Genomic DNA, 27,521 nt, shown 5'->3' on the forward strand with positions numbered 1-27,521 from the left:
CAGGTATCGGAAGTTTCTTTCCACTTTCCTTAGAGGCAAGCCTTCTATCTCTCTACTCTGGTCCCCTGGATGTATCACAAATAATTCACTCTTCCCCATGTTTAGCCTATACCCCGAGAAATCCCCGAACCCCCTCAAAATTTGCATAATCTCTATCATCCCCCCCCCGCTGGGTCCGACACGTATAACAATAGGTCATCCGCGTATAACGAGACTCGGTGTTCTTCTCCCCCTCTAATCACCCCTCTCCATTTCCTGGAGTCTCTCAACGCCATGGCCAGAGGTTCAATTGCCAACGCGAACAACAATGGAGACAGCGGGCATCCCTGTCTTGTTCCCCTCTATAGTCGGAAATACTCCGATCTATGTCGACCTGTAACTACGCTTGCTGTTGGAGCCCCATAAAGAAGTCTAACCCAGCTAATAAACCCGTTCCCAAACCCAAACCTCCTTAACACTTCCCATAAATACTCCCACTCCACCCTATCAAATGCCTTCTCTGCGTCCATTGCCGCCACTATCTCTGCCTCCCCCTCCACTGGGGGCATCATTATCACCCCTAATAGTCGTCGCACGTTAACATTCAGTTGTCTCCCTTTTACGAACCCTGTCTGGTCTTCGTGCACCACCCCCGGGACACAGTCCTCTATCCTCGATGCCAGTACCTTTGCCAACAATTTGGCGTCCACGTTCAATAATGAAATGGGTCTATAGGACCCGCACTGCAACGGATCTTTATCCCTCTTCAAAATTAACGATATCGTCGCCTCCGACATCGTCGGGGGTAGAGTCCCCCCTTTCCTGGCCTCATTGAACGTCCTCACCATCAACGGGGCCAACAAGTCCACATATTTTCTGTAATACTCCACCGGGAACCCGTCTGGTCCTGGGGCCTTCCCTGCTTGCATGCTTCCCAGTCCCTTAATAACCTCGTCCACCCCAATCGGTGCCCCCAGGCCTACCACCCCCCGCTCCTCCACTTTCGGGAACCTCAATTGGTCCAGGAACTGCCGCATCCCCTCCTCTCCCTCTGGGGGTTGAGACCTATACAGTTCCTCATAGAAGGTCTTGAACACCTCATTTATCTTTCCTGCCCTTCGCACCGTGTCTCCCTTTTCATCTCTAATTCCTCCTATCTCCCTCGCTGCTGCCCTCTTTCGCAATTGATGAGCCAACAGCCTTTTCCCCATATTCATACCTCCTCCCCTGTGCCTTCCTCCACAGTACCTCCGCCTTTCTGGTGGTCAGAAGGTCAAATTCCGTCTGGAGTCGTCTCCTCTCCCTGTACAATTCCTCCTCCGGGGTCTCTGCAAATTCCCTATCCACCCTTAAAATCTCCCCCAGTAATCTTTCCCTTTCCTTGGCCTCTGTTTTCCTTTTGTGGGCCCCAATGGAGATCAGCTCTCCTCTGACCACCGCTTTTAGTGCTTCCCATACCACTCCCACAGGGACCTCGCCGTCGTCATTGACCTCCAGGTATCTCTCAATACACCCCCGCACTCTTGCACACACTCCCTCATCCGCCATCAGTCCCACATCTAATCGCCAAGTGTTCTCTGCTCCCTTTCCTCTCCTAATTCCAGGTCCACCCAATGTGGGGCATGATCCGAAACCGCTATGGCTGAGTACTCAGCTTCTTCCACCCTAGAGATCAACGACCTTCCCAAAACAAAAAAATCTATCCGGGAGTACACTTTATGGACATGGGAGAAGAAGGAAAACTCCCTAGCCCTAGGTCTAAGAAATCGCCATGGATCCACTCCCCCCATTTGGTCCATAAACCCCTTAAGTACCTTGGCCGCTGCCGGCCTTCTTCCGGTCCTTGAGCTGGATCTATCTAGCCCCGGGTCCAGCACCGTAATAAAGTCCCCTCCTAAAATCAAGTTTCCTACCTCCAGGTCCGGTATACGCCCCAGCATCCGTCTCATAAATCCCGCATCGTCCCAGTTTGGGGCATACACATTAACCAACACGACCTCCATTCCCTCCAGCCTGCCACTCACCATTACATATCTACCTCCGCTATCTGCTACGATGTTCTTTGCTTCAAATGCTACCCGTTTCCCCACCAAAATGGCCACCCCTCTATTCTTTGCGTCCAGTCCTGAGTGGAACACCTGTCCCACCCATCCTTTCCTTAGCCTAACTTGGTCCGCCACCTTTAGGTGCGTCTCTTGGAGCATAACCAAGTCTGCCCTTAGTCCTTTCAAATGCGCGAGCACTCGGGCCCTTTTTATCGGTCCGTTCAGGCCTCTCACGTTCCACGTGATCAGCCTCACTAGGGGGCTACCTGCCCCCCTCCCGTGTCGACTAGCCATTACCTTCTCTAGGCCAGTCCCATATCCCGCCTCCGCGCTCCCGCTAGCTCCCCCAGTGTCGCACACCATCCCCGCCCACCCACTCTTTAGCCATTTCCTTTTGGATTTCCGCAGCAGCAACCCAGTTGTCCCCCCCCCCCCTCCCTCCCCCCCTCCCCGCTAGATCTCTTTCTAGCATAATTGCTCCCCCCATATTACTTCCGTAAGTCAGCTGACTTCAACTGACCCCGGCTACTCCTGCTCACTCCTCGCCCCCCCCCATGTGGGGAACTCCCATCCGCCTTGCGCCTGTCTTCCCGCCTTATTCTTTCTGGCGCGGGAACATCCCTTTACCTGACCCGCCTCTTATGGCGCAGCACTCTTTCCCCTCCCCCTCCCCTTCCCCATTCTCCAACTATGTCCCGTCTTTCCCCCCTCACCGGCGCCCACATTTCCCCAATGTCTCCCCCCTTCCCAATTTACTTCTCAATTAACTTCAACCATAACATTAACAATAACATTTCCTGCAGCATCAGTCCCTCAGTTCCGATCCAATTTCTCTTCTTTGATGAAGGTCCATGCTTCCTTCGCCGTCTCAAAATAATGGTGTCTCTCCTGATTCGTGACCCATAGTCTTGCCGGCTGCAGCATCCCGAACTTCACCTTCCTTTTATGCAACACCTCTTTGGCTCGGTTGAAGCTCGCCCTCCTTCTCGCCACCTCCGCACTCCAATCCTGGTATACCCGTACCACTGCATTCTCCCATCTGCTACTCCGCACCTTTTTAGCCCATCTCAGGACCTCTTCTCTATCCTTAAGGCGGTAAAATCGCACAATTATCGCCCTGGGTGGTTCTCCCGCTTTTGGTCTTCTCGCCGGAATCCGATTTGCCCACTCCACCTCCAAGGGGCCCATAGGGGCCTCAGCACCCATCAGTGAGCTCAGCATCGTACTTGCGTACGCTCCACAGTCCACTCCTTCCACACCCTCAGGGAGACCCAGTATCCGAAGGTTCTTCCTTCGCGCTCCATTTTCTAGGGCTTCGATCCTTTCAGTACACTTTTTATGAAGTGCCTCGTGCGTCTGTGTCTTAACCGCCAGGCCCAGGATCTCGTCCTCAATATCTGTCACCTTCTGCTCCACCACGCGGAGCTCTGTCTCCTGGGTCTTTAATGTCTCCTTGAGCCCCTCAATTGCCTGTAGCAACGGGGTCAGCACCTCCCTCTTCAGCAGCTCCAAGCACCGTCTCACAATTTCATCCTGCTCGGGCCCCCATGTCGCCTGCGCTTTCTCCGCCGCCATCTTGTACTTCTCTCTTTCTGACCCTTTGGTCGACGATTCCTCGCGCTGCAGCCGCCGCCGCTGCCGGTTTTTTCCTCCTTCGTTTGGGAGGGACTCCCTTCTCACACACCCCACACCGGGTTGCGTCGTCGAAAAATTCCCCGTTGGGGCTCTTAAAAGAGCCCGAAGGTCCGTCGGAGCTGGAGCCGCCGAAGCGTGCGGCTAGCTAGGTATCACCGCAACCGGAAGTCCCTTCAGTGGCCTTGATGAGGTCTTTTCGCAGTTGTTCCCTCTGCTGCTAGAATTCACCTTTGATACAGGCCCTCAGGTCAGCTTGCAGCTTTAAGCTTGCCCTTCCCCCGCCTGCATGCTGGAAGAGGCCCTGTTTATCCTGCAGTTGCAGCCAAATCTTTTAATGTTTCTGCCGTGTCTGGGAACCCAGAGATATACCCTTCCTGGGGGACACTGTCGGGGGAATATTGCAGCCTTCTTCCCACACCGGGAAATGTCAAACAAATGCCGTGGGGGCCCTGTAAAAGAGCCCAAAAGTCCGTTCCAAGCAGGAGCTGCCGAATATGCGACCTAGCTCGGCATAGCCGCACCCGGAAGTGTTCGCCGGACTTCCTGAGCACCTCCCACATCTGTCCTCCACCCCAAAGAACCTACTCAGCCTCGCCCCCGTTATATGCGCTCTATGAACCACCTTAAATTGTATCAGGCTAAGCCTGGCACACGAGGAAGAGGAATTAACCCTACTTAGGGCATCAGCCCATAGCCCCTCCTCAATCTCCTCCCCCAACTCCTCTTCCCATTTACCCTTCAGCTCCTCTACCAAAGCCTCTTCTTTCATCTCCTGGTATATCGCCGACACCTTGCCCTCTCCGACCAATACGCCCAAAATCACCCTATCTTGAATCCCCTGTGCCGGGAGTAGCGGAAATTCCCTCACCTGCCGCCTCACAAACGCCCTCACTTGCATGTACCTGAAAGCGATCCCCGGGGGTAGCCCAAACTTCTCCTCCAGCGCCCCTAGGCTCGCAAACGTCCCGTCAATGAACATGTCCCCCATTCTTCTAATCCCTGCCCGATGCCAGCTCTGAAACCCCCAATCCATCCTTCCTGCGACAAACCGATGGTTGTCTCTGAAAGGGGGCCACACCGAGGCTCCCGTCGCACCCCTGTGCCGTCTCCACTGCCCCCAGATCTTTAGCGTTGCCGCCACCACTGGACTCGTGGTGTACCTTGTCGGCGAGAGCGGCAGCGGTGCCGTCACCAGCGCCCCCAGGCTTGTTCCTTTGCAGGACGCCATTTCCAACCTCTTCCACGCCGCCCCCTCTCCCTCCATCACCCACTTACGCATCATTGCCACGTAAAGGCTGCCCAATAGTACCCACCCAAATTCGGCAATGCCAACCCTCCTCTGTCTCTGCCACATTCCAGGAACCCCCTCCCTACCCTCGGTTTGTCTTGCTCGCCCACACAAATCCCATAATGCTCCTGCTCACCCTCTTAAAGAAGGCCTTCGTAATCACAATTGGGAGGCATTGGAATACAAAAAGAAACCTCGGGAGGACCACCATTTTAACCGACTGTACCTTACCCGCCAGCGAGAGTGGCAACATGTCCCACCTTTTAAAATCCTCCTCCATCTGTTCCACCAGCCCGTCAAATTAAGTTTATGCAGTGCCCCCCAGCTCCTAGCTACCTGAATCCCCAAGTATCGAAAGCTCCTTTCCGCCCTCCTCAACAGTAGGTCGTCTATCCCTCTTCCCTGGTCCCCCGGATGGATCACAAAGAGCTCACTCTTTCCCACATTGAGCTTATAGCCCGAAAAGTCTCCAAACCCCCGTAGGATCTGCATTACCTCAACCATCCCCTCCACTGGATCCGCCACGTACAGCAACAGGGCGTCTGCGTACAGCGACACTCTATGTTCCCCTCCCCCTCGAACCACCCCCTTCCATTTCCCCGACTCCCTTAACGCAATGGCCAAAGGTTCAATTGCTAATGCAAACAGCAGAGGGGATAGGGGGCAGCCCTGCCTCGTCCCTCGATACAGCTGGAAATGCTCCGACCTCCGCCGGTTCGTGACCACACTCGCCACTGGGGCTTTATACAGGAGCTTAACCCAACTAATAAACCCTCCCCCGAACCCAAACCTTCTCAACACTTCCCAGAGATACTCCCACTCTACCCGATCAAAGGCCTTCTCCGCGTCCATGGCTGTCACTATCTCCGCTTCTCCCTCCACCGATGGCATCATTATCACATTTAGGAGCCTTTGCACATTAGTATTTAACTGCCTACCCTTTACGAATCCTGTCTGGTCCTCGTGGATCACCCCCGGGACACAGTCCTCAATCCTCATGGCCGACATTTTTGCCAGCAACTTAGCATCTACGTTAAGGAGCGAGATCGGTCTATACGACCCACATTGCAGTGGGTTTTATCCCGCTTCAAGATCAAAGAGATCGTCGCCTCCGACATTGTCGGGGGCAGGGACCCCCCTCCCTTGCTTCATTGAAGGTCCTTACCAGCAACCGGACTAACAGGTCTACAAACTTCCTATAAAACTCCACCGGGAACCCATCCGGCCCCAGGGCCTTCCCTGCCTGCATGCTCCCCAGTCCTTTAACCAGCTCCTCCACCCCAATTGGCGCCCCCAAAGCAGCCACCTCCTGCTCCTCCACCCTTGGGAACCTCAATTGGTCCAAGAATCGCCGCATCCCCTCTTTTCCCCCTGGGGGCTGGGACCTATACAGCTCCTCGTAAAAGGCCTTGAATGCCTCATTCACTTTCCCCGCACTCCGCACCGTAGTTCCCCTGCCATCTTTGACTCCACCTATTTCCCTCGCTGCCATCCTCTTACGGAGCTGATGTGCCAGCATCCGACTCTCCTTCTCCCCATATTTATATCGCCCCCTGTGCCTTCCTCCACTGTGCCTCTGCCTGCCCTGTGGTCAACAGGTCGAACTCCGTCTGGAGACTTCGTCTCTCCCTGAGTAGTCCCTCATCAGGAGCCTCTGCATAGCTCCTGTCCACCCTTAAAATCTCCCCCACTAACCTCTCCCTTTCCCTGCCCTCTCTCTTCACCCTATGAGCCCTGATGGAGATTAACTCTCCCCTGACCACCGCCTTCAGCGCCTCCCATACGACTCCCACCTGCACCTCCCTGTTGTCGTCGGCCTCCAGGTACCTTTCGATACACCCCCGCACCCTCCCTCGTCTGCCAGCAGTCCCACATCCAACCTCCACAAAGGGCGTTGGTCCCTCTCCTCCTCCAGCTCTAGCTCCACCCAATGCAGGGCATGGTCTGAAATGGCTATGGCCGAATACTCCGTTCCCTCCACTTTCGGGATCAATGCCCTGCCCAGAACAAAAAAATCTATCCTGGAGTAGACCTTATGTACGTGGGAGAAAAAAGAAAATTCTCTGGCCAAAGGCCTGGCAAATCTCCACGGATCTACATCTGGTCTCCATCTGGTCCATAAACCCCCTAAGCACCTTGGCCGCAGCCGACCTCTTCCCCGTCCTAGATCTGGAGCGATCTAATGCTGGGTCCAGCACCGTGTTAAAATCCCCACCCATTATCAAGCTCCCCACCTCCAGGTCTGGAATACGCCCCAACATCCGTTTCATAAATCCAGTATCGTCCCAGTTCGGGACATATACATTCACCAGTACCACCTCCGTCCCCTGCAACCTACCACTCACCATCACATATCGGCCTCCCTTGTCCGCTACTATGTTCTTGGCCTCAAACGACACCCGCTTTCCCACCAGTAGTGCCACCCCTCTATTCTTCGCATCCAGCCCCGAATGGAACACCTGTCCTACCCATCCCTTCCTTAACCTGACCTGATCTGCCACCTTCAGATGTGTCTCCTGAAGCATGACCACGTCTGCCTTCAGTCCCTTTAGGTGCGCGTCCACATCTAGCTCTTTTGCTCCCCCCATATTACTTCCGTGAGTCAGCTGACTTCTGCTGACCCCGGCTTCCCCCGCCTTCCCGTTGATCTCCCCGTGTGGGAGTCTGTCCCCCTCCTTACCTTCCTCCATTCCCCCCCCCCCCCTTTTAGCGCAAGAAAAAGCCTGCGCTTTCCTGAACCAGCCCCGCCCCCTGTGGCGCAGCTCCTGTTGCGGCCATTATCCCAGTTCCCTCATCCCCGAGTCTCACCTCCCTCCAGCACCGACGCCCACATTCCCCATCATCATCATCTCGTCTACAGAAAAGAAAAAAGGAATTTTAACCAGAACTCTACCCACATCCCCATCGATCATCCCACCCATGAAATATTCTTTACCCCTATTTACAACCCCATATGCAACCAACATCTCCCCCCACAACCACATCCCCTCAGTTCGAGTCCAGTTTTCAGTCTGAATAAAGGGCCAAGCCTCTTCTGGCGTTTCAAAATAATGGTGTCGGTCCTGATAAGTGACCCACAGTCGCGCAGGCTGCAGCATGCCGAACCTGACTTTTTTTATGCAGCTCCGTCTTGGCCCGGTTGAAGCCAGCTCTCCTCCTTGCCACCTCCGCGCTCGGATCACCGTGTTCTCCCATCTACTGCTCCGCACCTTCTTGGCCCATTTCAGCACACTTTCTTTATCCGCGAAGCGATGGAAACTTGCCACTATCGACCTTGGCGGCTCATCAGCCTTGGGTCTCCTCGCCAGGACCCCGTGAGCCCCTTCCAACTCCAGGGGGGTCGGAGAGGCCTCTGCTCCCATCAGCGAATGGAGAATCGTACTCACATACGCCCCGGCATCAGATCCCTCCACTCCTTCGGGAAGACCCAGAATCCGGCGGTTCTTCCACCTCGACCTGTTCTCCAGGACCTCTATTCTCTCGTCCCACCTCCTGTGCACCGCCCCGTGCGCCTCCATTTTTACCGCCAGGCCGAGGATCTCGTCCTCGTTATCATTCATTTTATCTTTCACCTCACAAAGCTCCATCGCCTGGGTCTTCTGGGTCTCCTTCAGCCCCTCGATCGCCAACAGCATTGGCGCCAGCACCTCCTTTTTAAGCTCCTCCACACAGCAATTAAGGAACTCCTGCTGGTCCGGCCCCCATGCTGCTCGATCTCCGCCATCTTGCTTTTTCCCCCTCGTTTTTGCAGCTGCTCCAGAGCCTCTTTTCTCGCCGCTCCACCGCTGATCTCGGTCATATACCGTAAGGGGGGACCTTACTGCACCTTCCCACACGGGATCAAATCAAAAAAGTTCCGTTGGGGCTCCTCTGGAAAGCCCAAAAGTCCGTTGTCGCGGGAGCTGCCGAAACGTGCAGCTTAGCTCCGCATCGCCGCAACCGGAAGTCTGGCTACACATTTTATAATAATCTTTTATTAATGTCACAAATAGGCTTATATTAACACTGCAATGAAGTTACCGTGAAAATCCCCCAGTCGCCACACTCTGGCGCCTGTTCAGGTACAATGAGGGAGAATTCAGGATGTCGAAGTCACCTAACAAGCATGTCTTTCGGGTCTTAGAACAACAAAGAACCCAATACAGCACAGGAACAAGCCCTTCAGCCCGCCAAGCCTGCGCCGATCACTTGTTCTATCTAGACCAACCGCCTGTATCCTTCTATATCCTGTCTGTTCATGTGCCTATCCAGATAAGTCTTAAAGGTCGCTGACATATCTGCCTCAACCTCCTCACTTGGCAGTGCATTCCAAGCCACCACCACCCTCTGTGTAAAAAATACTTTCCTCACACATCTCCACTGAACCTGTCCCCCCTCACCTTGAACTTGTGCCCCCTTGTAATTTTAAATTCCGCCCTGGGAAAAAGCCTCCAACCATTCACCCTATCTATACCCTAAGAATTTTATCAATTTATATCAGGTCGCCCCTCAGCCTCCATCTCTTTAGGGAGAACAATCCCAGTTTATTCAATCTCTCCTCCTAGCTAATATCCTCCATACCAGACAACATCCTGGTAAACCTTTTCTGTACGCTCTCTTATGCCTCCACGTCCTTCTGGTAGTATGGGGACCAAAATTGGACACAGTATTCCAAATGTGGCCGAACCAATGTTCTATATAATTAACATAATTTTCGAGCTTTTATACTCTATACCCCGTCCTATGAAGGCAAGAATGTCATATGCTTTCTTTACCCCCATTTCTACCTGTGCTGCCACATTTAAGGATCTGTGGACCTGAACGCCCAGATCTCTCTGTGAGGGTGAAAAAGGAGAAAAATCTGTACAGACTGTACAGTTGATTGTTGGGAAGTATGTTTCCCGGGATGTTTATTTGCTGTAACCTGCTTTGATACGTGTTTGGAATAAAATACATTGAAAAACAAAGAAACCAACACCTCGATTGCCTAGAACAGTGTTCTTCAAACTTTTTTTCCGGGGACCCATTTTTACCAACCAGCCAACCTTCGGGACCCACGCTGGCCGACCTTCGGGACCCACGCTGGCCGACCTTCGGGACCCACGCTGGCCGACCTTCGGGACCCACGCTGGCCGACCTTCGGGACCCACGCTGGCCGACCTTCGGGACCCACGCTGGCCGACCTTCGGGACCCACGCTGGCCGACCTTCGGGACCCACGCTGGCCGACCTTCGGGACCCACGCTGGCCGACCTTCGGGACCCACGCTGGCCGACCTTCGGGACCCACGCTGGCCGACCTTCGGGACCCACGCTGGCCGACCTTCGGGACCCACGCTGGCCGACCTTCGGGACCCACGCCGGCTGACCTTCGGGACCCACGCCGGCTGACCTTCGGGACCCACGCCGGCTGACCTTCGGGACCCACGCCGGCCGTCCTTCGGGACCCACGCCGGCCGACCTTCGGGACCCAATTATTTTTTTCCAATTAAGAGCCAATTTAGTGTGCCCAATCCACCTAGCCTGCACATCTTTGGGTTGTGGGGGCGAAACCCAAGCAAACACAGGGAGAATGTGCAAACTTCACACGGACAGTGACCCAGAACTGGGATCGAACCTGGGACCGTGACACCATGAGGCAGCAATGTGTCACTGTGCTGCACGTCTCTCACTATCCTGACCTGAAAATATGTTGTCATTTATTCCTTGTTGCTGGATCAAAGTCCTGGAAATTTCTCCCCAAGAGCAATGAGTACATTTCCCGTACAAACCACTGATTCAAAAAGGTGGTTCGCCACTATCATCTCAAGGGAATTAGTGATGCACAATAGTGACACACACATCCTGTGAATGAATAAAATATTTTATATATTCATTTGTATGGACTCCTTTCTGTCTTCAAGCACCCAATTTTTCCTCAGCTCCCCGCTTAATACTATACATGGCTTCATTGCCCCTTCATGAAGCTTCCCCATAATTTCTACCTGCAGAAAAGTTTTGCTATATTGCTGCGATGTTAGGATTTGTACTTGTACGTATGCAGTCCTCCAATTCCCATATAATTGCTAGTTTTGCTGAGTTTTATTAAAACTACCCCACAAAAGTTAGAATTGTAAAAATTATTTTTGTGGTTGTATTTTACTACAGCTCAATTGTGCTGGCTAAAATCAACTGAAAAAATACTTCTAATGCAGGTGCAAAAGATTGACTCAAATGGATTTGGTGTTAAATTTCTGTGTTAACTGGAAATGCAAGTTTTCAGTTTCTGAGAAGGTAATAAGAATTTAGAGGTGGAGGCCGACATGTTGCAGATACAATTGTAAACTCCAATTGTATGATATTGTGCTGTGATTTTTTTCAGAAGAAACATTAATGAGTGAGCACCCCCCCCCCCCCCCCTTGTTTGGTTAGGGATCATGTTTCAATTGACCTGTTGATTTGTTTAAAATGCTCTTTTATGCATTGTTCAGTCATGGCTAATATGGTTTTCTGGAGGTCTATTTAAACAATACTTGAGGTTTGCACTGGTATTGTGATTGGCTTTATTACAAACATTGTGGTTAGAAATCAAAACTTGGTTGTTTTTACAATCCACATCATCTGAATCTCTGGAAAAGTAGCAAATGTCTATATATTTAAAATCTAGGTACAACTTTTAGACCAAATGGTGTGAGTGATTGCTCCAGTGCTACGTGCCTTGTACTTGCATTTGTTCTGTAGAAAGTACCACCTGCTACAAACTGTGAAGAGGCTGTGACTGCTACTTGTGGCTCAGAACGGGACGTTCAGGAAGCAAGTCAAAGCCTCTATATGGCTTTGAAAATGGGTGAAAATAGTTTTAAGCAAAATTCAGTTGGTCCTGCTGCGATACAGCTGGCGAGGCCTGCATATGAAATAGGTTAGAAAAATGAACAAAATTAAAACTTGAAAAACTGCATATTGTTTTGCATGTATAAGCAAGTCTTGACTATAATTCTTTCCCTCGGGCACAAATCTAGGTTTAAGATTTCCTTTCAGATGGCTTGTGGTTGATGCAGCTTTCTAGCTGCAACAATGGCAACAGTTGTGTAGGCTAGTGCAGTTTCTGGAGTTGGATCTTAATTTGTTTAAACTGACTATTTCGTAGTTTATATATGGCTATTTAGTATTCGTAGACAAAGCAGTTTACCACAAAGCTTCCTGATTTTCGTATTCACGGCAACTATGTCACAATACGGTATAAGATTTTATTCTGTGATGACCTGTACCACTGATTTGTATCAGCTCAGAGCAAACATTACCAGCTGCAGTACATTTAATTGGGACAAACTTTGCTTTTCGTTAACTACATTATCAGTTTATTAATCAATATCTTGATATATATATGACTTCCTCCTGCTCCTACCTGGCTCTCATGTAGAGGAGATGCCTGAAATGTTTGCTTCCTACTTTTCTATGTATTAAAAAAAAAATCATATTATTCGGAAACATATTGTTTGGATTTTGATTCATCCTCATAGTCTGTGGGCATGGTTCAGCTTGCATTGGCACTTTTTACTGATGAAGAATTCAACTGAAGTTTGTTTGGACAGAGAATATAATGAGATTTATGGATGAAATTACTTGTGGGACAGGAAATAAATTAGATAACTACAGCTATGCCCCAGGACAGTTATTATCCATTACATTTTTCAATTTTGTTCAATCCAGGGCTCAACTTAAAGAGCACGGAATGTCCTAAATAATTATGTTTATCTAAATGATCCACTTTTTCTGTTGGGATCAAGATTCAGTTGCACACCTGGAACAGATCATGTCTGCGTCATTGCTGTACTACAGGCGATGGCACGTTTAGCATTCCAGAGATTGTGTTTGTTGCTCAATCAGTTTTAAAGTTTGTTTTGAGGCTTCAAATGCAAAGGTTTTTGACAGACAACTTATTGCCACTTAATGTAATCTGAACCATCAGATGTATTACTCTGATATGTCTGTTTATCCTTGTGGTCTCCTGTTAGCCAGTGTTTATTGACCGGCGTTGGGAACAGGAGTAGCCATTTTGTGGAGAATGCATATAGAAGAATATACTATATTTTTATAATATGCAGTGAAATAAGACCATTATTTCTCATCATATGTCCAAGAGTTTTGTTGTATCATTGTCTATTTTCTCTGACTCTTGTCACAATAAGAGTAACTGAAAATTAAATATCTTTTTACAAAATAATTCTGTTTATATTCCTTCCAAAATGCATTTCCTGAGAATACTTTGTTTTAACTTGGATTTGCAGTCTCTCCATTCTGCTAATCTGTTCTTATCCTCTTAAAGTCTTTGCAGTCCTCTTCACTTTGTCAGACATTTTCTATCTTTATCAGTACATTTTGATGTTGTGCCTCCTATGCCCAATGCCGAATCATCTGTTTATACTTTAAACAAAATAGACCCAGCACTTATTCCTAAGGTAAACCATTTCTGACTCTTCAAATTAAGTAATAACTTTGCTCCCTGTCAGTTAACCAACCTTTTATCTATGCTGTTACAAATTTTTAATATGCTTCATGTAACATGATGTTACTATCCCTATATAGACTGACAACTTTTAAAAAGAGATATGAATTTCCCAGTGGCCGATTTGAAAGATCACATGAATCGACTTTTTACAGTAACAAACAAACTAAAATCAACATAGGTTAAACATTACTTAGTTTTTAAAAATAAATTTAGAGTACCCAATTCATTTTTTCCAATTAAGGGACAATTTAGTGTGGCCAATCCACCTAACCTGCACATCTTTGGGTTGTGGGGGCGAAACCTACGCAAACACGGGGAGAATGTGCAAACTCCACACGGACAGTGACCCAGAGGCGGGTTCGAACCTGGGACCTCAGCGCCGTGAGGCATCAGGGCTAACCCACTGCGCCACCGTGCTGCCCCAAACATTACTTAGTTGACCACTGATGCACTAAACTACTGAAAAGGTATTCCCGAGTAACTTCCTAACATTCACACCATATTTTCTTTTGACAAATATTTTTCTTGGCTATTTGCATTTAAAACAGCACTTTGCAGGACAAAAAAAGGAACAACAATGGTAATATCTATATACAGTCTGTCGCCATCTGACTCGGCGTATTGTCCTCCCCGTTACCCCCCCTCCCTGTTTGGTCTCGGGGTGTGTTTCCCCCATCTCCTCCCTTTTCACCCCCCGTTAACTTCGGCTGTGTTCCTCTTGTGGATGGGGGGTGCGGGAGATGCCCCTCCACCCCACGTTGCTTCTCTTGTGCCTCTCCAGCTCTTTCCCCCCCAACCCCTGGGTTGTGCATTCCTGCGGTTCCTCCTTGTCTTTCTTTCTTTTTCCTCTCTTTTCTTAACTTTCCAGTTTCCCTATTACTCGTCGTTGCTGGCCTCTAACAGGTTTTGGAACAGGCTGACAAACTGCCCCAATTAGGAAGCCTTCCTCTGTCCCTCGGATAGTGTATTTGATCTTCTCCAGGTGGACAAATTCCGATAGGTCTGCTAGCCAGTCTGCAGCTGTGGTTGGTGCTGCTGATCGTCAGCCGAGCAGGATACCCCGGCGTGCGGTTAGGGAAGCGAAAGTTAGGGCATCGGCCCTCTTCCCCATGTGTAGCTCGGCTGATCCGATACCCAGAAGATTGCCACATTTGGACATGGCTTCACCCTCATACCCACAACCTTGGAAATTGCCTAGGAGAAGGCTGTCCAGAACCCAGCAAGTTTGGGCAAGGCCAGAACACGTGAGTGTGCACTGTTCACATTTGTCCTCCACCTCCGAGAAAAAATCTGCTCATTCGGGTTCCGGTTAGGTGCGTTTTGTGCACCACTTTGAACTGCATGAGGCTGAGCCTTGCGCAGGAGGAGGTGGAGTGCGCCCTGCTCAGTGCTTCGCTCCAGAGTCCCCTGCCCACCTCTGTCCCCAATTCTTCTCCCCATTTCCATCTGGTCTTGTCCAGTGGTGTTCGAGCTCTGTCCAGTAGCTGTCCATATATTTTCCCACAGAATCCCCCTTCCTTACTGTCTGTGTTCATCAGGTCCTCTAATAGAATGGTCTCTGGGCCCAGGGGTATCCTTCTGTCTCTTTGCAGAAGAAGTGTTTTATCTGTAGGTGCCTCATTTCCTGTCCTGTCGGTAATTCCCATTCCTCCGTCAGTTCATTTAGCGTTGCTAGTCTGTTTCCTATGTAGAAGTCCCTAACTGTCAGTGTACTCCGGGCCTGTCTCCATTTCCTAAAGGTGGTGTCTAGCATGGCTGGATGGAATCTGTGGTTACCGCACATGGCAGCCATGGGGGACATCTTGGTCAGCCCGAAGTGCTGTCTTAGTTGGCCCCACGTTTTCAATGTAGCCGCTACCACTGGGCCAGATATATATTTTGTCGAGGGGGGTGGGAGTGTTACCGTAGCTAGGGCCCGGAGGATCGTCCCCTTGCAGGAGGACTCCTCCATCCGCACCCGCTCCAAATTGGGTTTGTGTATCCATCCCCTCGCTCTCTCTGCGGTTGCTGCCCAGTAGTAGTACTGCAGGTTTGGTAATGCCCGGCCACCCTTGATTTTCCTCCTTTGCAGCGTTGGTTTGGGAACTCTCGGGTTCTTACCCCCCACACAAATGCCATGATTAAGCTGTCTACGTTTTGGGGATGGAGATCGGTATTTAATGAAGTTACTGTGAAAATCCCCCACTAAATAGGAAGAGGAATCTCAGCAGCACGTTCATTTTGATCGTCTGCACTCTCCCTGCCAGGGAGAGTGGGTGTGTGCCCCACCTTTGCAGTCCTTTTTGACTTCCTCCATCAGGCTAGTCAGGTTCCACTTGTGGATCTGTGTCCAGTCTTTGGCTATTTGGATCCCCAGGTATCGGAATCTATTTTGGGCTATTTTAAACGGGAACCCCTCCAGTTCTGCCCCTCCCCACTGGGAATGCCTTACTTTTGCCCAGGTTGAGTTAATAACCCGAGATGGTTCCAAACTCTTTCAGAATCTGCATGATTGCCTACAGTCCTTCCTGTGGCTTTGAGACGTATTATTACATTCAGCAGCTGCCTGATGTTCGCAGTGAGTTACCCATCCTTGATGAAGCCCGTTTGGTCCTCTGCAACCACCTCTGGATGGCGTAGGATTTGGAGGGGAGCTTGAAGGTGCTGGTGTTCCCATGTACCTGTTGCCTTTGTCCTCCCAGGTGATTGAAGCCACAGGGTTGGGAGGTGCCATGGAAGAAGACTTGGTGAATTGTTCCAATATATGCTATACATAGTACATACTGCAACATTGGTGTGCCATTGATCAAGGGAGTGGACCTGGATCTTTGTTTTGTGTAGGCTATCGATAATGTGAACTGCTTTGTTTTGTATGGTGTTAACATCCTTGTGTGCACACATCCAGGCAAGTGGAAAATGTCCCATTGCACTTTGGATTTGTGCCTTGAAGGCAGTGGAATGGCTTTGTGGAGTCAAAGTGGGTCACTCATCCACAGTATTTATTACATCTATTGCATTCCTTTATCTGTATCATTTACTCCTGTTTAAAATAAGTCTGCCGAACACTTTGCCTAAGACAAATCCATGGGGACCATAAATGCTCACTTGAAGGCGGATTATACGTTTGAAGAGCCTGGTCACATCCGACATTCCTGTCTGTGGTCACCCAATTTGGTCTGAGGTGTTCAAGTCAGGCGACCCTGACCTATACAAGAAAGCCAGATATGATCTAAAGAAATCCATCAAAGATGCCAAAAGACAGTACCGGACAGCTTGAGTCCCAGGCTAGCTGCACGGACCCCCGCTGTCTATGACCAGGTCTGCAAGACATAACGGGCTACAAGATGAAGGCATGTAAAATCGCCGGCTCCAATGCACCCCTCCCTGATGAGCTCAACACATTCTATGCACGCTTTGAGCAAGCGGTCAGCGAGAGCAAGCCCTCTACCTCAGAAGCCTCGGATAAACATGTATCTGAGATCACCATTGCAGACGTCAGAGCAGCCTTCTTGAAGGTCAACCCACGGAAAGACACTGGCCCGGATGGGGTACCCGGACGAGCATTCGGGCCTTGCGCAGATCAGCTGGCAGGGGTATTCGCAGATATCTTCAACCTCTCTTTTCAACAGTCTGAGGTCCCTATCTGCTTCAAGAAGACAACCATCATCCCTGTACCAAAAAAAAGCCAAGCAGCGTTCCTTAATGACTATCGTCCAGTGGCTCTGACATCCATCATCATGAAGTGCTTCGAAAGGTTAGTCATGGCACGAATCAACTCCAGCCTCCTTGATTGCCTTGATCCACTACAGTTTGCCTACCGCTGCAACAGGTCCACAGCAGACGCCATCTCCATGGCCGTGCACTCTACCCTGGAACACCTAGATAACAAAGACACCTATGTCAGACTCCTATTTATCGACTACAGCTTATCCTTCAACACCATCATTCCTACGAAACTCATCTCCAAACTCCGTGGCCTTGGCCTCGGCTCCTCCCTCTGCGACTGGATCCTGAACTTTCTAACCCACAGGCCACAATCAGTAAAGATAGGCAACAACACCACCTCCACGATCATCCTCAACACCGATGCCCCACAAGGCTGTGTCCTCAGCCCCCTACTATACTCCTTATACACCTATGACTGTGTGGCCAAATTCCCCTCCAACTCGATTTTCAAATTTGCTGATGACACCACCGTAGTGGGTCGGATTTCAAACAATGATGCGACAAGAGTACAGGAATGAGATAGAAAATCTGGTGAACAGGTGCGACGACAATAATCTCTCCCTCAATGTCAACAAAACGAAGGAGATTGTCATCGACTTCAGGAAGCGTAGTGGAGAACATGTCTCTGTCTACATCAATGGGAACGAAGTAGAAAGGGTCGAGAGCTTCAAATTTTTAGGTGTCCAGACCACCAACAACCATGCCAGCACTAGTTAAGAAACCCCCAACAACAACTCTACTTTCTGAGAAGACTAAGGAAATTTGGCATGTCAGCTACGATTCTCACCAACCTCTACAGATGCACCATAGAAAGCATTCTTTCTGGTTGTATCACAGCTTGGCATGGATCCTGCTCTGCCCAAGACCGCAGGAAACTATAAAAGGTCGTGAATGTAGCTCAATCCATCACACAAACTAGCCTCCCGTCCACTGACTCTATCTATAATTCCCGCTGCCTCGGAAAGGAAGCCAGCATAATTAAGGACCCCAAGCACCCCGGACATGCTCTCTTCCACCTTCTTCCGTCAAGAAAAAAGATACCAAAGTTTGAGGTCGCGTACCAACCGACTCAAGAACAGCTTCTTCCCCACTGCCATCAGACTTTTGAATGGACCTACCTTGTATTAAGTTGATCTTTTCTCTACACCTTGCTATAACTAACATTATATTCTGCAGTCTCTCCTTCCTCCCCTATGTACGGTTTGCATTGTTTGAACAGCATGCAAGAAACAATACTTTTCACTGTATACTAATACATGTGACAATAATAAATCAAATCAATTCAAAATTTAATCGTATCTCCCTACTTTTCTCTTGTATTAGTCACTGCATAATTGCCATAATTGCAGATTGCCTACATTTCTATGACCTGGCCACAGTTATGGAAAAGGATAAATTAAAAATAATCAGTGTATTTATGATCCCTTCTGCCCATGAAATATTTAATGAATATTTGATACTAATTATTCAATTTGAAGTAGTATCAGTGCAGTTGTATTTTTGTGATTTTATTTTTTATAATTCATTCATGGGATGTGAGGTGGCCAGCACTTGTTGTCCATCCATAATTACTCTTAAGATGATGATGAGCTGCCTTCTTGAACCGCTGCAGTACATGCAGTGTGGCTGCACTGACAGTGGTGTTGAGGCAGTTCCAGCTTTTTACCCTGCAACAGGGACGGAGCACTATATAGGAATAATTATGAACATTTGATTAAATTGAGAGCGATAACAAAACAAAGAACCACACAGGAACAGGCAGGCCCTTTGGCCCTGCAAGCCTGTACCGGTCATGATACCAACCTTTGACAAAACCCTCAGCACTTCCTTGTGCCATATCCCTCTGTACCCATCCTATCCATGTGTTTGTCAAGATGCCTTTTGAACGCTGTTAATGTATCTGCTTCACCAACTCCCCTGACAAACGCATTCCAGGCACTCACCACCCTCTGCGTAAAAAATCTGCCGCGCACATCCCCTCTTAACTTTGCCCCACGGACCTTAAACCTATGCCCCCTGGTGACTGACCCTTCCACCCTGAGAAAGTGTGCCTGCCCATCCACTCTAACCATGCCTCTCATAATCTTGTAGACCTCTATCATGTCACCCCTCAACCTCTGTCTTTCTAATGAAAATAGTCTGAGTCTATTCAGCGCCTCCACATAGCTAACACCCTCCAGACCAGGCAACATCCTGGTAAACCTCCTCTGCACCCTCTCCAAAGCCTCCACATCCTTCTGGTAGTGTGGCGACCAGAATTGTGATAAGGATAGGTACAGGTGGTTAAAAGCATTTTTATCGACTGTACTGTTGAGACACTGGATGATCTATCGGAGTGGAATTGTTCAAACTTTCTGACTTGCTTTGTAACCTGAAATTTTCTCTCTTGACATTCATGGAGGATTTTTGGACCTCCATTGTTTTGCTTATGGTTGGTTGCCTCACGCAGGAGATTGAGCAAGCTTGGATGAAACTTGATGGGCAAATAATTGTTTTTCTTCCATGTTTATATTTGCAATATAAATGCTGTCTTCATTATTAATTGACATTATCTCTTCCTTTCCCCAGACTGAACAACAGCTGGATTGTGCCTTGGATTTGATGAGGCGCCTTCCTCCTCAGCAAATTGAGAAGAATCTCAGTGATCTGATTGACTTGGTAAGTACTGTTTGAAAATATCGACCACTTGATTTGGGCATAGTACTGCCAGTCCCTATTACATGTGTCTTGCACAACCAGCAAGTAGTAAATGTTAAATAAAAAGGAAGAACTGCAAATGCAGGTGAAATAAAAGCAGAAAATTCCAGAGATACACAACAGGCATGTTCGCATGTCTGGTTGGGTTGTGGTGGGGCTGGGTGTAGGGAAAGAAAGGCAAGTTATGGCAGGTAGGTTTGGATCTGGATTCTTCATTAGATTTTTAAAAGTGCTGATTAACTTGTGTGATTCTGACTTGTCTGCCAAAATAAACTTGCCAGATTTGCAGCTATAATAAAATCTATTCTGCTGCAAGTTTACTTCCAATGTTATGTGCATTATTTTTATTTATAAGCAACTTTATTGCAACACTTGGCATTGTTATCCTGGTGTGATCACGTTCAGTGTAACACTTCAATAATCCCGTTTTCCAAACGTCTAGATTGGAACAACCTAGCTTTCTCCTGCCTAATTACCACCACAATGTCCAACTGCTTGATTTCCAAATATGTTGAGTCGAGAGTTCTATTTTCACACTTGATGTGATCAGAAACTAATTGTAGCACTGGAGCTACATGCCATATTTAATTGCTCAGTGATGCAGAAGTATCCGATTCCTCTTTTGAGTTCTCATCATTTAAAATTTTTATTTTACTCTGTAATGGTTTTGTTAGTATTAATTTTTAAAATAAATTTAAAATACCCGATTCTTTATTTTCCAATTAAGGGGCAATTTTAGCAAGACCAATTCACCTACCCTGCACATCTTTGCGTTGTGGGGGTGAGCCACATGCAAACGGGGGTGTATGTGCAAACTCCACACGGACAGGGGGCGGGAACGAACCCGGGTCCTCAGTGCTGTGAGGCAGCAGTGCTAACCACTGCACCACCTTGTTAGTATTAATATTGAACTCATTTTCATTTTGCGGTATGTCTTAAATATGTCTTTTGTTTGCTCACCATTGGATTGAATTGTGTCTGCTGTGAAATCCTTGTTTCATCAAATTGCACATGAATCAACTTTTCAAAGGTTCAATTTAATTTTAAAAGGCTTTACAAGTACGGTTATGGAAACCCATTCATCTGTGTTTCATCAAGTTGTAACTTCACAGTGAAATAACCAAAATACTTCTGATTTTCCATATCTTGGATAATCTGTCATCTTCATGCACATTATTTCAAAGGTAATTTCAACCTTGAAAAATGATCCTCCTCTTCTTTGCCAGACCTTTGCTTTTGGTGCAATCTCAATACTTTTTCTCCTGTTATCGGTAGCTAAATGACTATTGTAGTCCTGCTAACAATATTGCTGAGGCTAATAATGAAAAAGGCAAATGGAACATTGCCCTTCATTACAGGGGGATTTGAATTCATGAGTGAGGAACAGATGGTAGAGACTCAGTCAGACGCCATCTAATGTGCTGTCTTCAGTTTGGGCAGTGAACTTCAGGAATGGTGCACTGGTCTTGGCAGGGGTATAGTGCAAATGCAACAACATGATACCAGTGCTTAAAGGGTTAAATTTGAGGACATAGTCCTTTCAGTTTAAAAGGTTGAACGGACATCTCACGGATACGAATAAATTATTTCCCCTGGCTGCTCTGGTTTCCTCTCACAGTCCAAATATGTACAGGTTAGGTGGACTGGCCATGATAAATTGCTCCTTAGTGTTCAAGGGTTAGGCGGTGTTAAAGGGATATGGCGGGGGAGTGGGCCTAGGTATGGTGCTCTTTCAGAGAGTCGTTGCAGACCCAATAGGCCAAATGGCCTAATTCTGCATTGTCATTTTCTGAGTCACTCGGGAAATTCATTTTCACAGAATGGGTAGTAGAAATCCAGAGCAAGACCTCCTAAAAAGGTTCTGATGCTGGGCCAATTCAAAATTTCCAGGACTTGTGATCAATAGGTTTTTGTTAGGTAAGGGTATCAGGATTTGGAACAAAAGCAGATCAATGGTTTTGACGTAGGTTTGTAAAGACAGCTGAAAGAAATTCCATTTATATTTCACCTTTCATAATCTTAGGATGCCCCAAGTGCTTAATGGAATGATTTGAGGAGTTGAATGGCCTCTGTTGTATTGGTCGGTTATAGCACTTGTTGAAACACTGCTTGGATTTCGAAAGCATTTTTTAAAAAGCGTATTTTATTCCAAACATGTTCAAAGTAGGAAAACATAAATAAATCAAAGAACATTCTCCATGGACAGCACGGTGGCGCAGTGGTTAGTACTGTTTGTGTGGGTTGCGCCCCCACAACCCAAAGATGTGCAGGGTAGGTGGATTGGCTACGTTAAATTGCCCCTTAATTGGGCACTCTAAATTTATTATAAAAAAGAACGTTCTCCACGTCTCACAGTTCAGTTTGTACAAGGTTTTCCCCCACCCCCGCGCAGTGTCATGAACAGTTCCCACCATGTCTCAAAGCCCTACACTGATCCCCTCAATTCAAACTTAATTTGTGGGCGGCATGATGGCACGGTGGTTAGCAGTGCTGCCTCACGGCGCCGAGGACCCGGCCCCGGGTCACTGTCCATCTGGAGTTTGCACATTCTCCCCGTGTCTGCGTGGGTCTCACCCCAACACAAGGCAAAAAAAATGTGCAGGGTAGGTGGATTGGCCACGCTAAATTTCCCCTTAATTGGAAGAAAAGAATTGGATACTCTAAAATTTAAAACGAAAATAAAAAAATTTAACTTAATTTTTCCAGCCAGAGAAAGCCGGATAAGTCCCCCAGCCTGGTTACTAGAGAGGCAAAGGCCAGAACGTCGGCCTCTCTCATCCCCTGGACACCCGGGTGTCCTGAACACTGCCAATTTTGGACTCGGGATGACCTACACCCCCAGTACCTCCGACATCACGCCAGCGAACCCCCGCCAAAATGCCCGCAACCGGCAGCCCCAAAAGATGTGAACATGATTCGTGGGCCCCGCTGCACACCACTCACACCTATCCTCCATCCCTTCAAAGAACCTACTCATTCTAGCCACCGTCATATGAGCCCTATGGACTGCTTTAAATTGGATGAGACTCAACCTGGCACATAAGGAGGACCCATTCACCGTCTTCAAAGCTTTCTCCCATAATGCAGCCTCCAGTTCAATCCCCAGCTCCTCCACCACTTTGACTTAACTACTTCTATTGCCCCCCCCCCCCCCCCCCCCCCCCCCCCCCCCCCAATCCATCAATTCCTTATATACTGTGACACCCTGCCTTCTCCAACCCCTGTTCTCGACAGCACCTTGTCCTGCAACCCCGGAGGCGGCAGATCAGGAAAGGACGACACCAGCTTTCTCACGTAGTTCCGCACCTGTAAGTATCTGAACCCGTTTCCGCTGGGCAACTCCTACTCCTCCACCAGTCCTTCCAAACTCGGGAAGCTGCCCTCCGTGAACAAATCTCCAAACTGCTCAATCACCACCTGCCGCCAACCCTGAAGCCCCCTGTCTAATTCCCCAGAGCAAACCTGTAATTTGCACAGATCAGGGCCTAAACCGAGGCCTCAAGCCTCGTGCTGTCGCCACTGCCCCACACCCTCTAATACCGGACTTGTGGAGTACTTGGCCGATGAGAACGGCAGAGGAGCCATCAACAACCCTCCAAAACTAATACCCTTGCACGAGGCTGCCTCCACTCGCTCCCAAACCGACCCCTCTCCCACTTCCTTACGATGGCTATATATGCTGCACAGTGATAGTTCATTAAATTTGGCAAGGACAACTTGCCCCACTTGCCTCTGCACCAACAGCGCCTTCTTTACCCGAGGGGCCTTCCCTGCCTACACAAATCACAATATCAACGAGTTAACCTTCTTGAAAAAGGTCTTTGGGATAAAAATCGGGAGGTTCTGGAATGCAAACACAAACCTCGGGGACACAGTCATCTTTATGGACTGTTACCGTCCCGCCAATGACAACGGAAGCACATCCCACCTTTAAAATTTGCCCTTCATTTGCTCCATCAACCGAGCCAGATTTAACTTGCGTAATTGCTCCTACCCCCGCGCCATGTGGATACCTAGAACTCACCCCCACTACCTTAAACGGCAGCTTGTCCAGCCTCTCTTGCCCCCTCGTCTGAATCGGGAAGATCTCTCTTCTTCCCACCACTGCTTCACCTTCTCCGCATTCGCCGCCAATAGTAGTGCAACAGATTTGGTAACACCAACCCCCCTTTCAGCCTCTGCCTCTGTAGCAGGGCCCTCCTCACCCTCGATACCTTCCCCGTCCGAAATTGCTGCATCCAGTTTCCAGAAAAAGGCCTTAGGAATGAAGATCGCGAGGGTCTGGAATACAAACCGGAACCGTGGCAGAACGTTCATGTTTGCCAACGGACCTTCCTGACAAGTATCAGGTGTAGCATATCCCATCTCCTAAAGTCCTCTCCAACCTCCTCCACTAAATTTATTAGGTTCCATTTATGCCCACTTCCCCCGTCGCCTGAACCCACAAATACCTAAACCTGTCCCTGGCAACCCTAAATGGCAACACCCCCAGATTGGCACCCCGACCCGCCTCATTCACTGAAAACAACTCACTCTTTCCGACATTCAGCTTGTAGCTCGAGAAGTCCCCGGAACTCTCTAATATGCCCATAATTCTCCCCATACTCTCCAATGGGCTTGATACGAACAGCAGCAGATCATCCACATAAGCAACACCCGATGTTCCATACTCCTCCTCACAATCTCCTGCCATTCTCCTGACCCCCTATGGGCCATTGTCAAGGGCTGTATTGCAAGCGTGAACAGCAGTGGCGACAGTGGGCAGCCCTGCCTTGTTCCCCTATGCAACCTGAAGCTCTGTGAACGCATCTCGTTTGTCCGTACATTCGCCACCTGGGCCACGAACAGCAGACGCACCTACGCCACAAACCTCAGCCCAAACCCAAAGTTTCCCACCACTCCATCCAGTAGAAAACTTTCTCCAGGTCTCATAGAGACCACTGCCTCTGGTACCCGTCCCTTCGACAGGGTCATGATCACATTTAATAAATGTTTACTGGAAAGTTGTCTGCCCTTCTTGAAACCTGTTTGGTCCTCTGCAAACACCCCCGGAACACATCCTTCCATCCTCCCCGCCACTAACTTAGCCAACATCTTCACATTCATATTTTATTTTTAATAAACATTTTATTGAGGTATTTTTGGTATAGTAACGACAACAAAGTAAACAATATACATGAAACCATAAACATAGTGCAAAAGCCATTTACCTCGCGTAAAGGTCCCACTCTTATTGGCCCCCTACTCTAATCTAAATTACCCCCCCGACGATTAATTTCCCGTCGACGATTGGTTGCCACCTCCGGGTGAACCCTAACAGTGACCCTCTCAAGGCGAACTTGTCCGATAACCAGGTCTCCGACTTCGGGGGCTTTGAGTCCCTCCTTGCTAATAGTATCCGTCTCCAGGCTACCAGGGAAGCAAAGGCCAGAACGACTGCCTCTTTCTCCTCCTGGATTCCCAGGTCTTCTGACACTCCGAAAATCGCCAACTCTGGACTCAGCGCCACCTTTGTTTTTAACACCACGGACATGATGTCCGCAAACCCCTGCCAAAATCCCCTAAGCTTTAAACATGTCCAAAACATGTGGACATGGTTCGCTGGTCCTCCCGCACATTTTGCACACCTGTCCTCCACCCCAAAGAATCTGCTCATACGGGTCACTGTCATGTGAGCCCGGTGAACAACCTTAAATTGTATCAGGCGGAGCCTGGCACATGTTGCGGACGTGTTGACTCTACTCAACGCGTCCGCCCATAGACCATCCTCTATCTCCCCTGCCAGCTCCTCCTCCCACCTGTGCTTCAGCTCCTTGGCCTGCGTCTCCTCTGACCCCATGAACTCCTTATAAATGTCCGAGACGCTCCCTTCTCCTACCCACCCTCTGGAAACTACCCTGTCCTGAATCCCCCTTAGCGGTAGGAACGGGAAGGTTGACACCTGTTTACGAAGGAAGTCCCGCACCTGCAGATACTTCAATTTGTTTCCCCTCGCCAACCCAAACTTTTCCTCCAACACCCTCATACTCTGAAAGCTCCCATCTATGAACATATTCCCCCATCCTCTCAATCCCCGCTCTCCGCCATAACCGGAACCCCTCGTCCATACACCCCGGGCAAACCGGTGATTATCACCGATTAGGGCCCAGACCGATGATCCCACTGCTCCCACATGCTGCTCCACTGGCCCCAAACTCTCAGGGCCGCCACCACCACTGGACTGGTGGAGTACCGTGCCGGCGGTAACGGCAGAGCTGCAGTTACCAACGCCCCCAAACTGGTGCCCTTACATGAAGCTGCCTCCAAACGCACCCATGCCGACCCCACCCCCAGTACCCACTTCCTGATCATGGCTATATTAGCCGCCCAGTAATAGTTGCTAAAATTTGGCAGCGCCAGCCCGCCCTCTCCCGGACTCAGCTCAAGCATTACCTTCCTTACTCGCGGGGTCTTGCCCGTCCAGACAAAGCCCGTGATCACTTTGCTGACCCGCTTAAAAAAAAGACTGCGGAATAAAGATGGGGAGACACTGAAATACAAATAGGAATCTCGGGAGGACCGTCATCTTTACCGTTTGCACCCTCCCAGCCAGAGACAACGGAAGCGCATCCCATCTCCGAAAATCATCCTTCATTTGGTCCACCAGCCGGGCCAGATTCAATTTATGCAGCCGGTCCCATTCCCGCGCCATTTGGATGCCTAGGTACCGAAAGCTTCCCTTTACTAACCTAAATGGCAGCTCTCCCAGTCGTGCCTCCTGTCCCCTCGCCTGAACCACAAATATCTCACTCTTTCCCATATTAAGCATATACCCAAAAAAACGGCCAAATTCCCCTAGAATCCTCATGATTTCTTCCATCCCCTCTATATACCGAAGCAGGTCATCCGCATAGAGCGTAACCCTGTGCTCCTCCATCCTCTCCAGCCCCTCGAGGCTCTCGGAGCAATTGCCAACTGTTCTATAGCCAGCGCAAACAACAGTGAGGAGAGGGGGCATCCCTGTCTCGTCCCCCGGTGCAGTCTAAAATAGTCCGATGTTGTCCTATTCGTCCGTACACTTGCCACAGGAGCCTGATTATAGTAACCTGACCCAGTCAATAAAGCCGTTCCCGAATCTGAACCGTCCCAGTATCTCCCACAGTCCCATTCTACCTGATCAAAAGCCTTTTCTGCATCCATTGCGAGCACTACCTCCACCTCCCTCCCTTACGGGGGCACCATGATCGCATTTAACAGCCTTCTTACATTGGCCACCAACTGCCTGCCCTTAACAAACACCATCTGGTCCTCCCCAATAACGTCCGGAACACAATCCTCGATCCTGGGAGACAAGATTTTGGCCAGCAACTTGGCATCGTACAGTGTATGGAAAGGCTCAGTAAACCAAGATCCACCACACTAAGAAAACAAAAAGGGATAGAACATAGAACATTACAGCGCAGTACAGGCCCTTCGGCCCTCGATGTTGCGCCGACCTGTGAAACCACTCTAAAGCCCATCTACACTATTCTCTTATTGTCCATATGTCTATCCAATGACCATTTGAATGCCCTTAGTGTTGGCGAGTCCACTACTGTTGCAGGCAGGGTATTCCACGCCCTAAAGAACCTACCTCTGACATCTGTCCTATATCTATCTCCCCTCAATTTAAAGCTATGTCCCCTTGTGCTAGACGTCACCATCCGAGGAAAAAGGCTCTCACTGTCC

The 27,521-nt window shown here is 49.1% G+C and overlaps 1 protein-coding gene across 2 annotated transcripts in view; it reads left to right on the forward strand.

Annotated features, from left to right (window-relative positions):
* The window catches only part of capzb (capping actin protein of muscle Z-line subunit beta), a 218,120-nt gene that overhangs the window by 50,253 nt on the left and 140,346 nt on the right, over positions 1-27,521 (forward strand). For both annotated transcript variants that reach the window (XM_072478261.1, XM_072478262.1), the window contains exon 2: positions 19,686-19,775. In XM_072478261.1, coding sequence (XP_072334362.1) covers positions 19,686-19,775 — 90 coding nt within the window. The remainder of the gene's footprint in view (positions 1-19,685; positions 19,776-27,521) is intronic.

This window comes from Scyliorhinus torazame, chromosome 16, assembly GCF_047496885.1.
Source record: "Scyliorhinus torazame isolate Kashiwa2021f chromosome 16, sScyTor2.1, whole genome shotgun sequence".
Classification (NCBI taxonomy): Eukaryota; Metazoa; Chordata; class Chondrichthyes; order Carcharhiniformes; family Scyliorhinidae; genus Scyliorhinus; species Scyliorhinus torazame.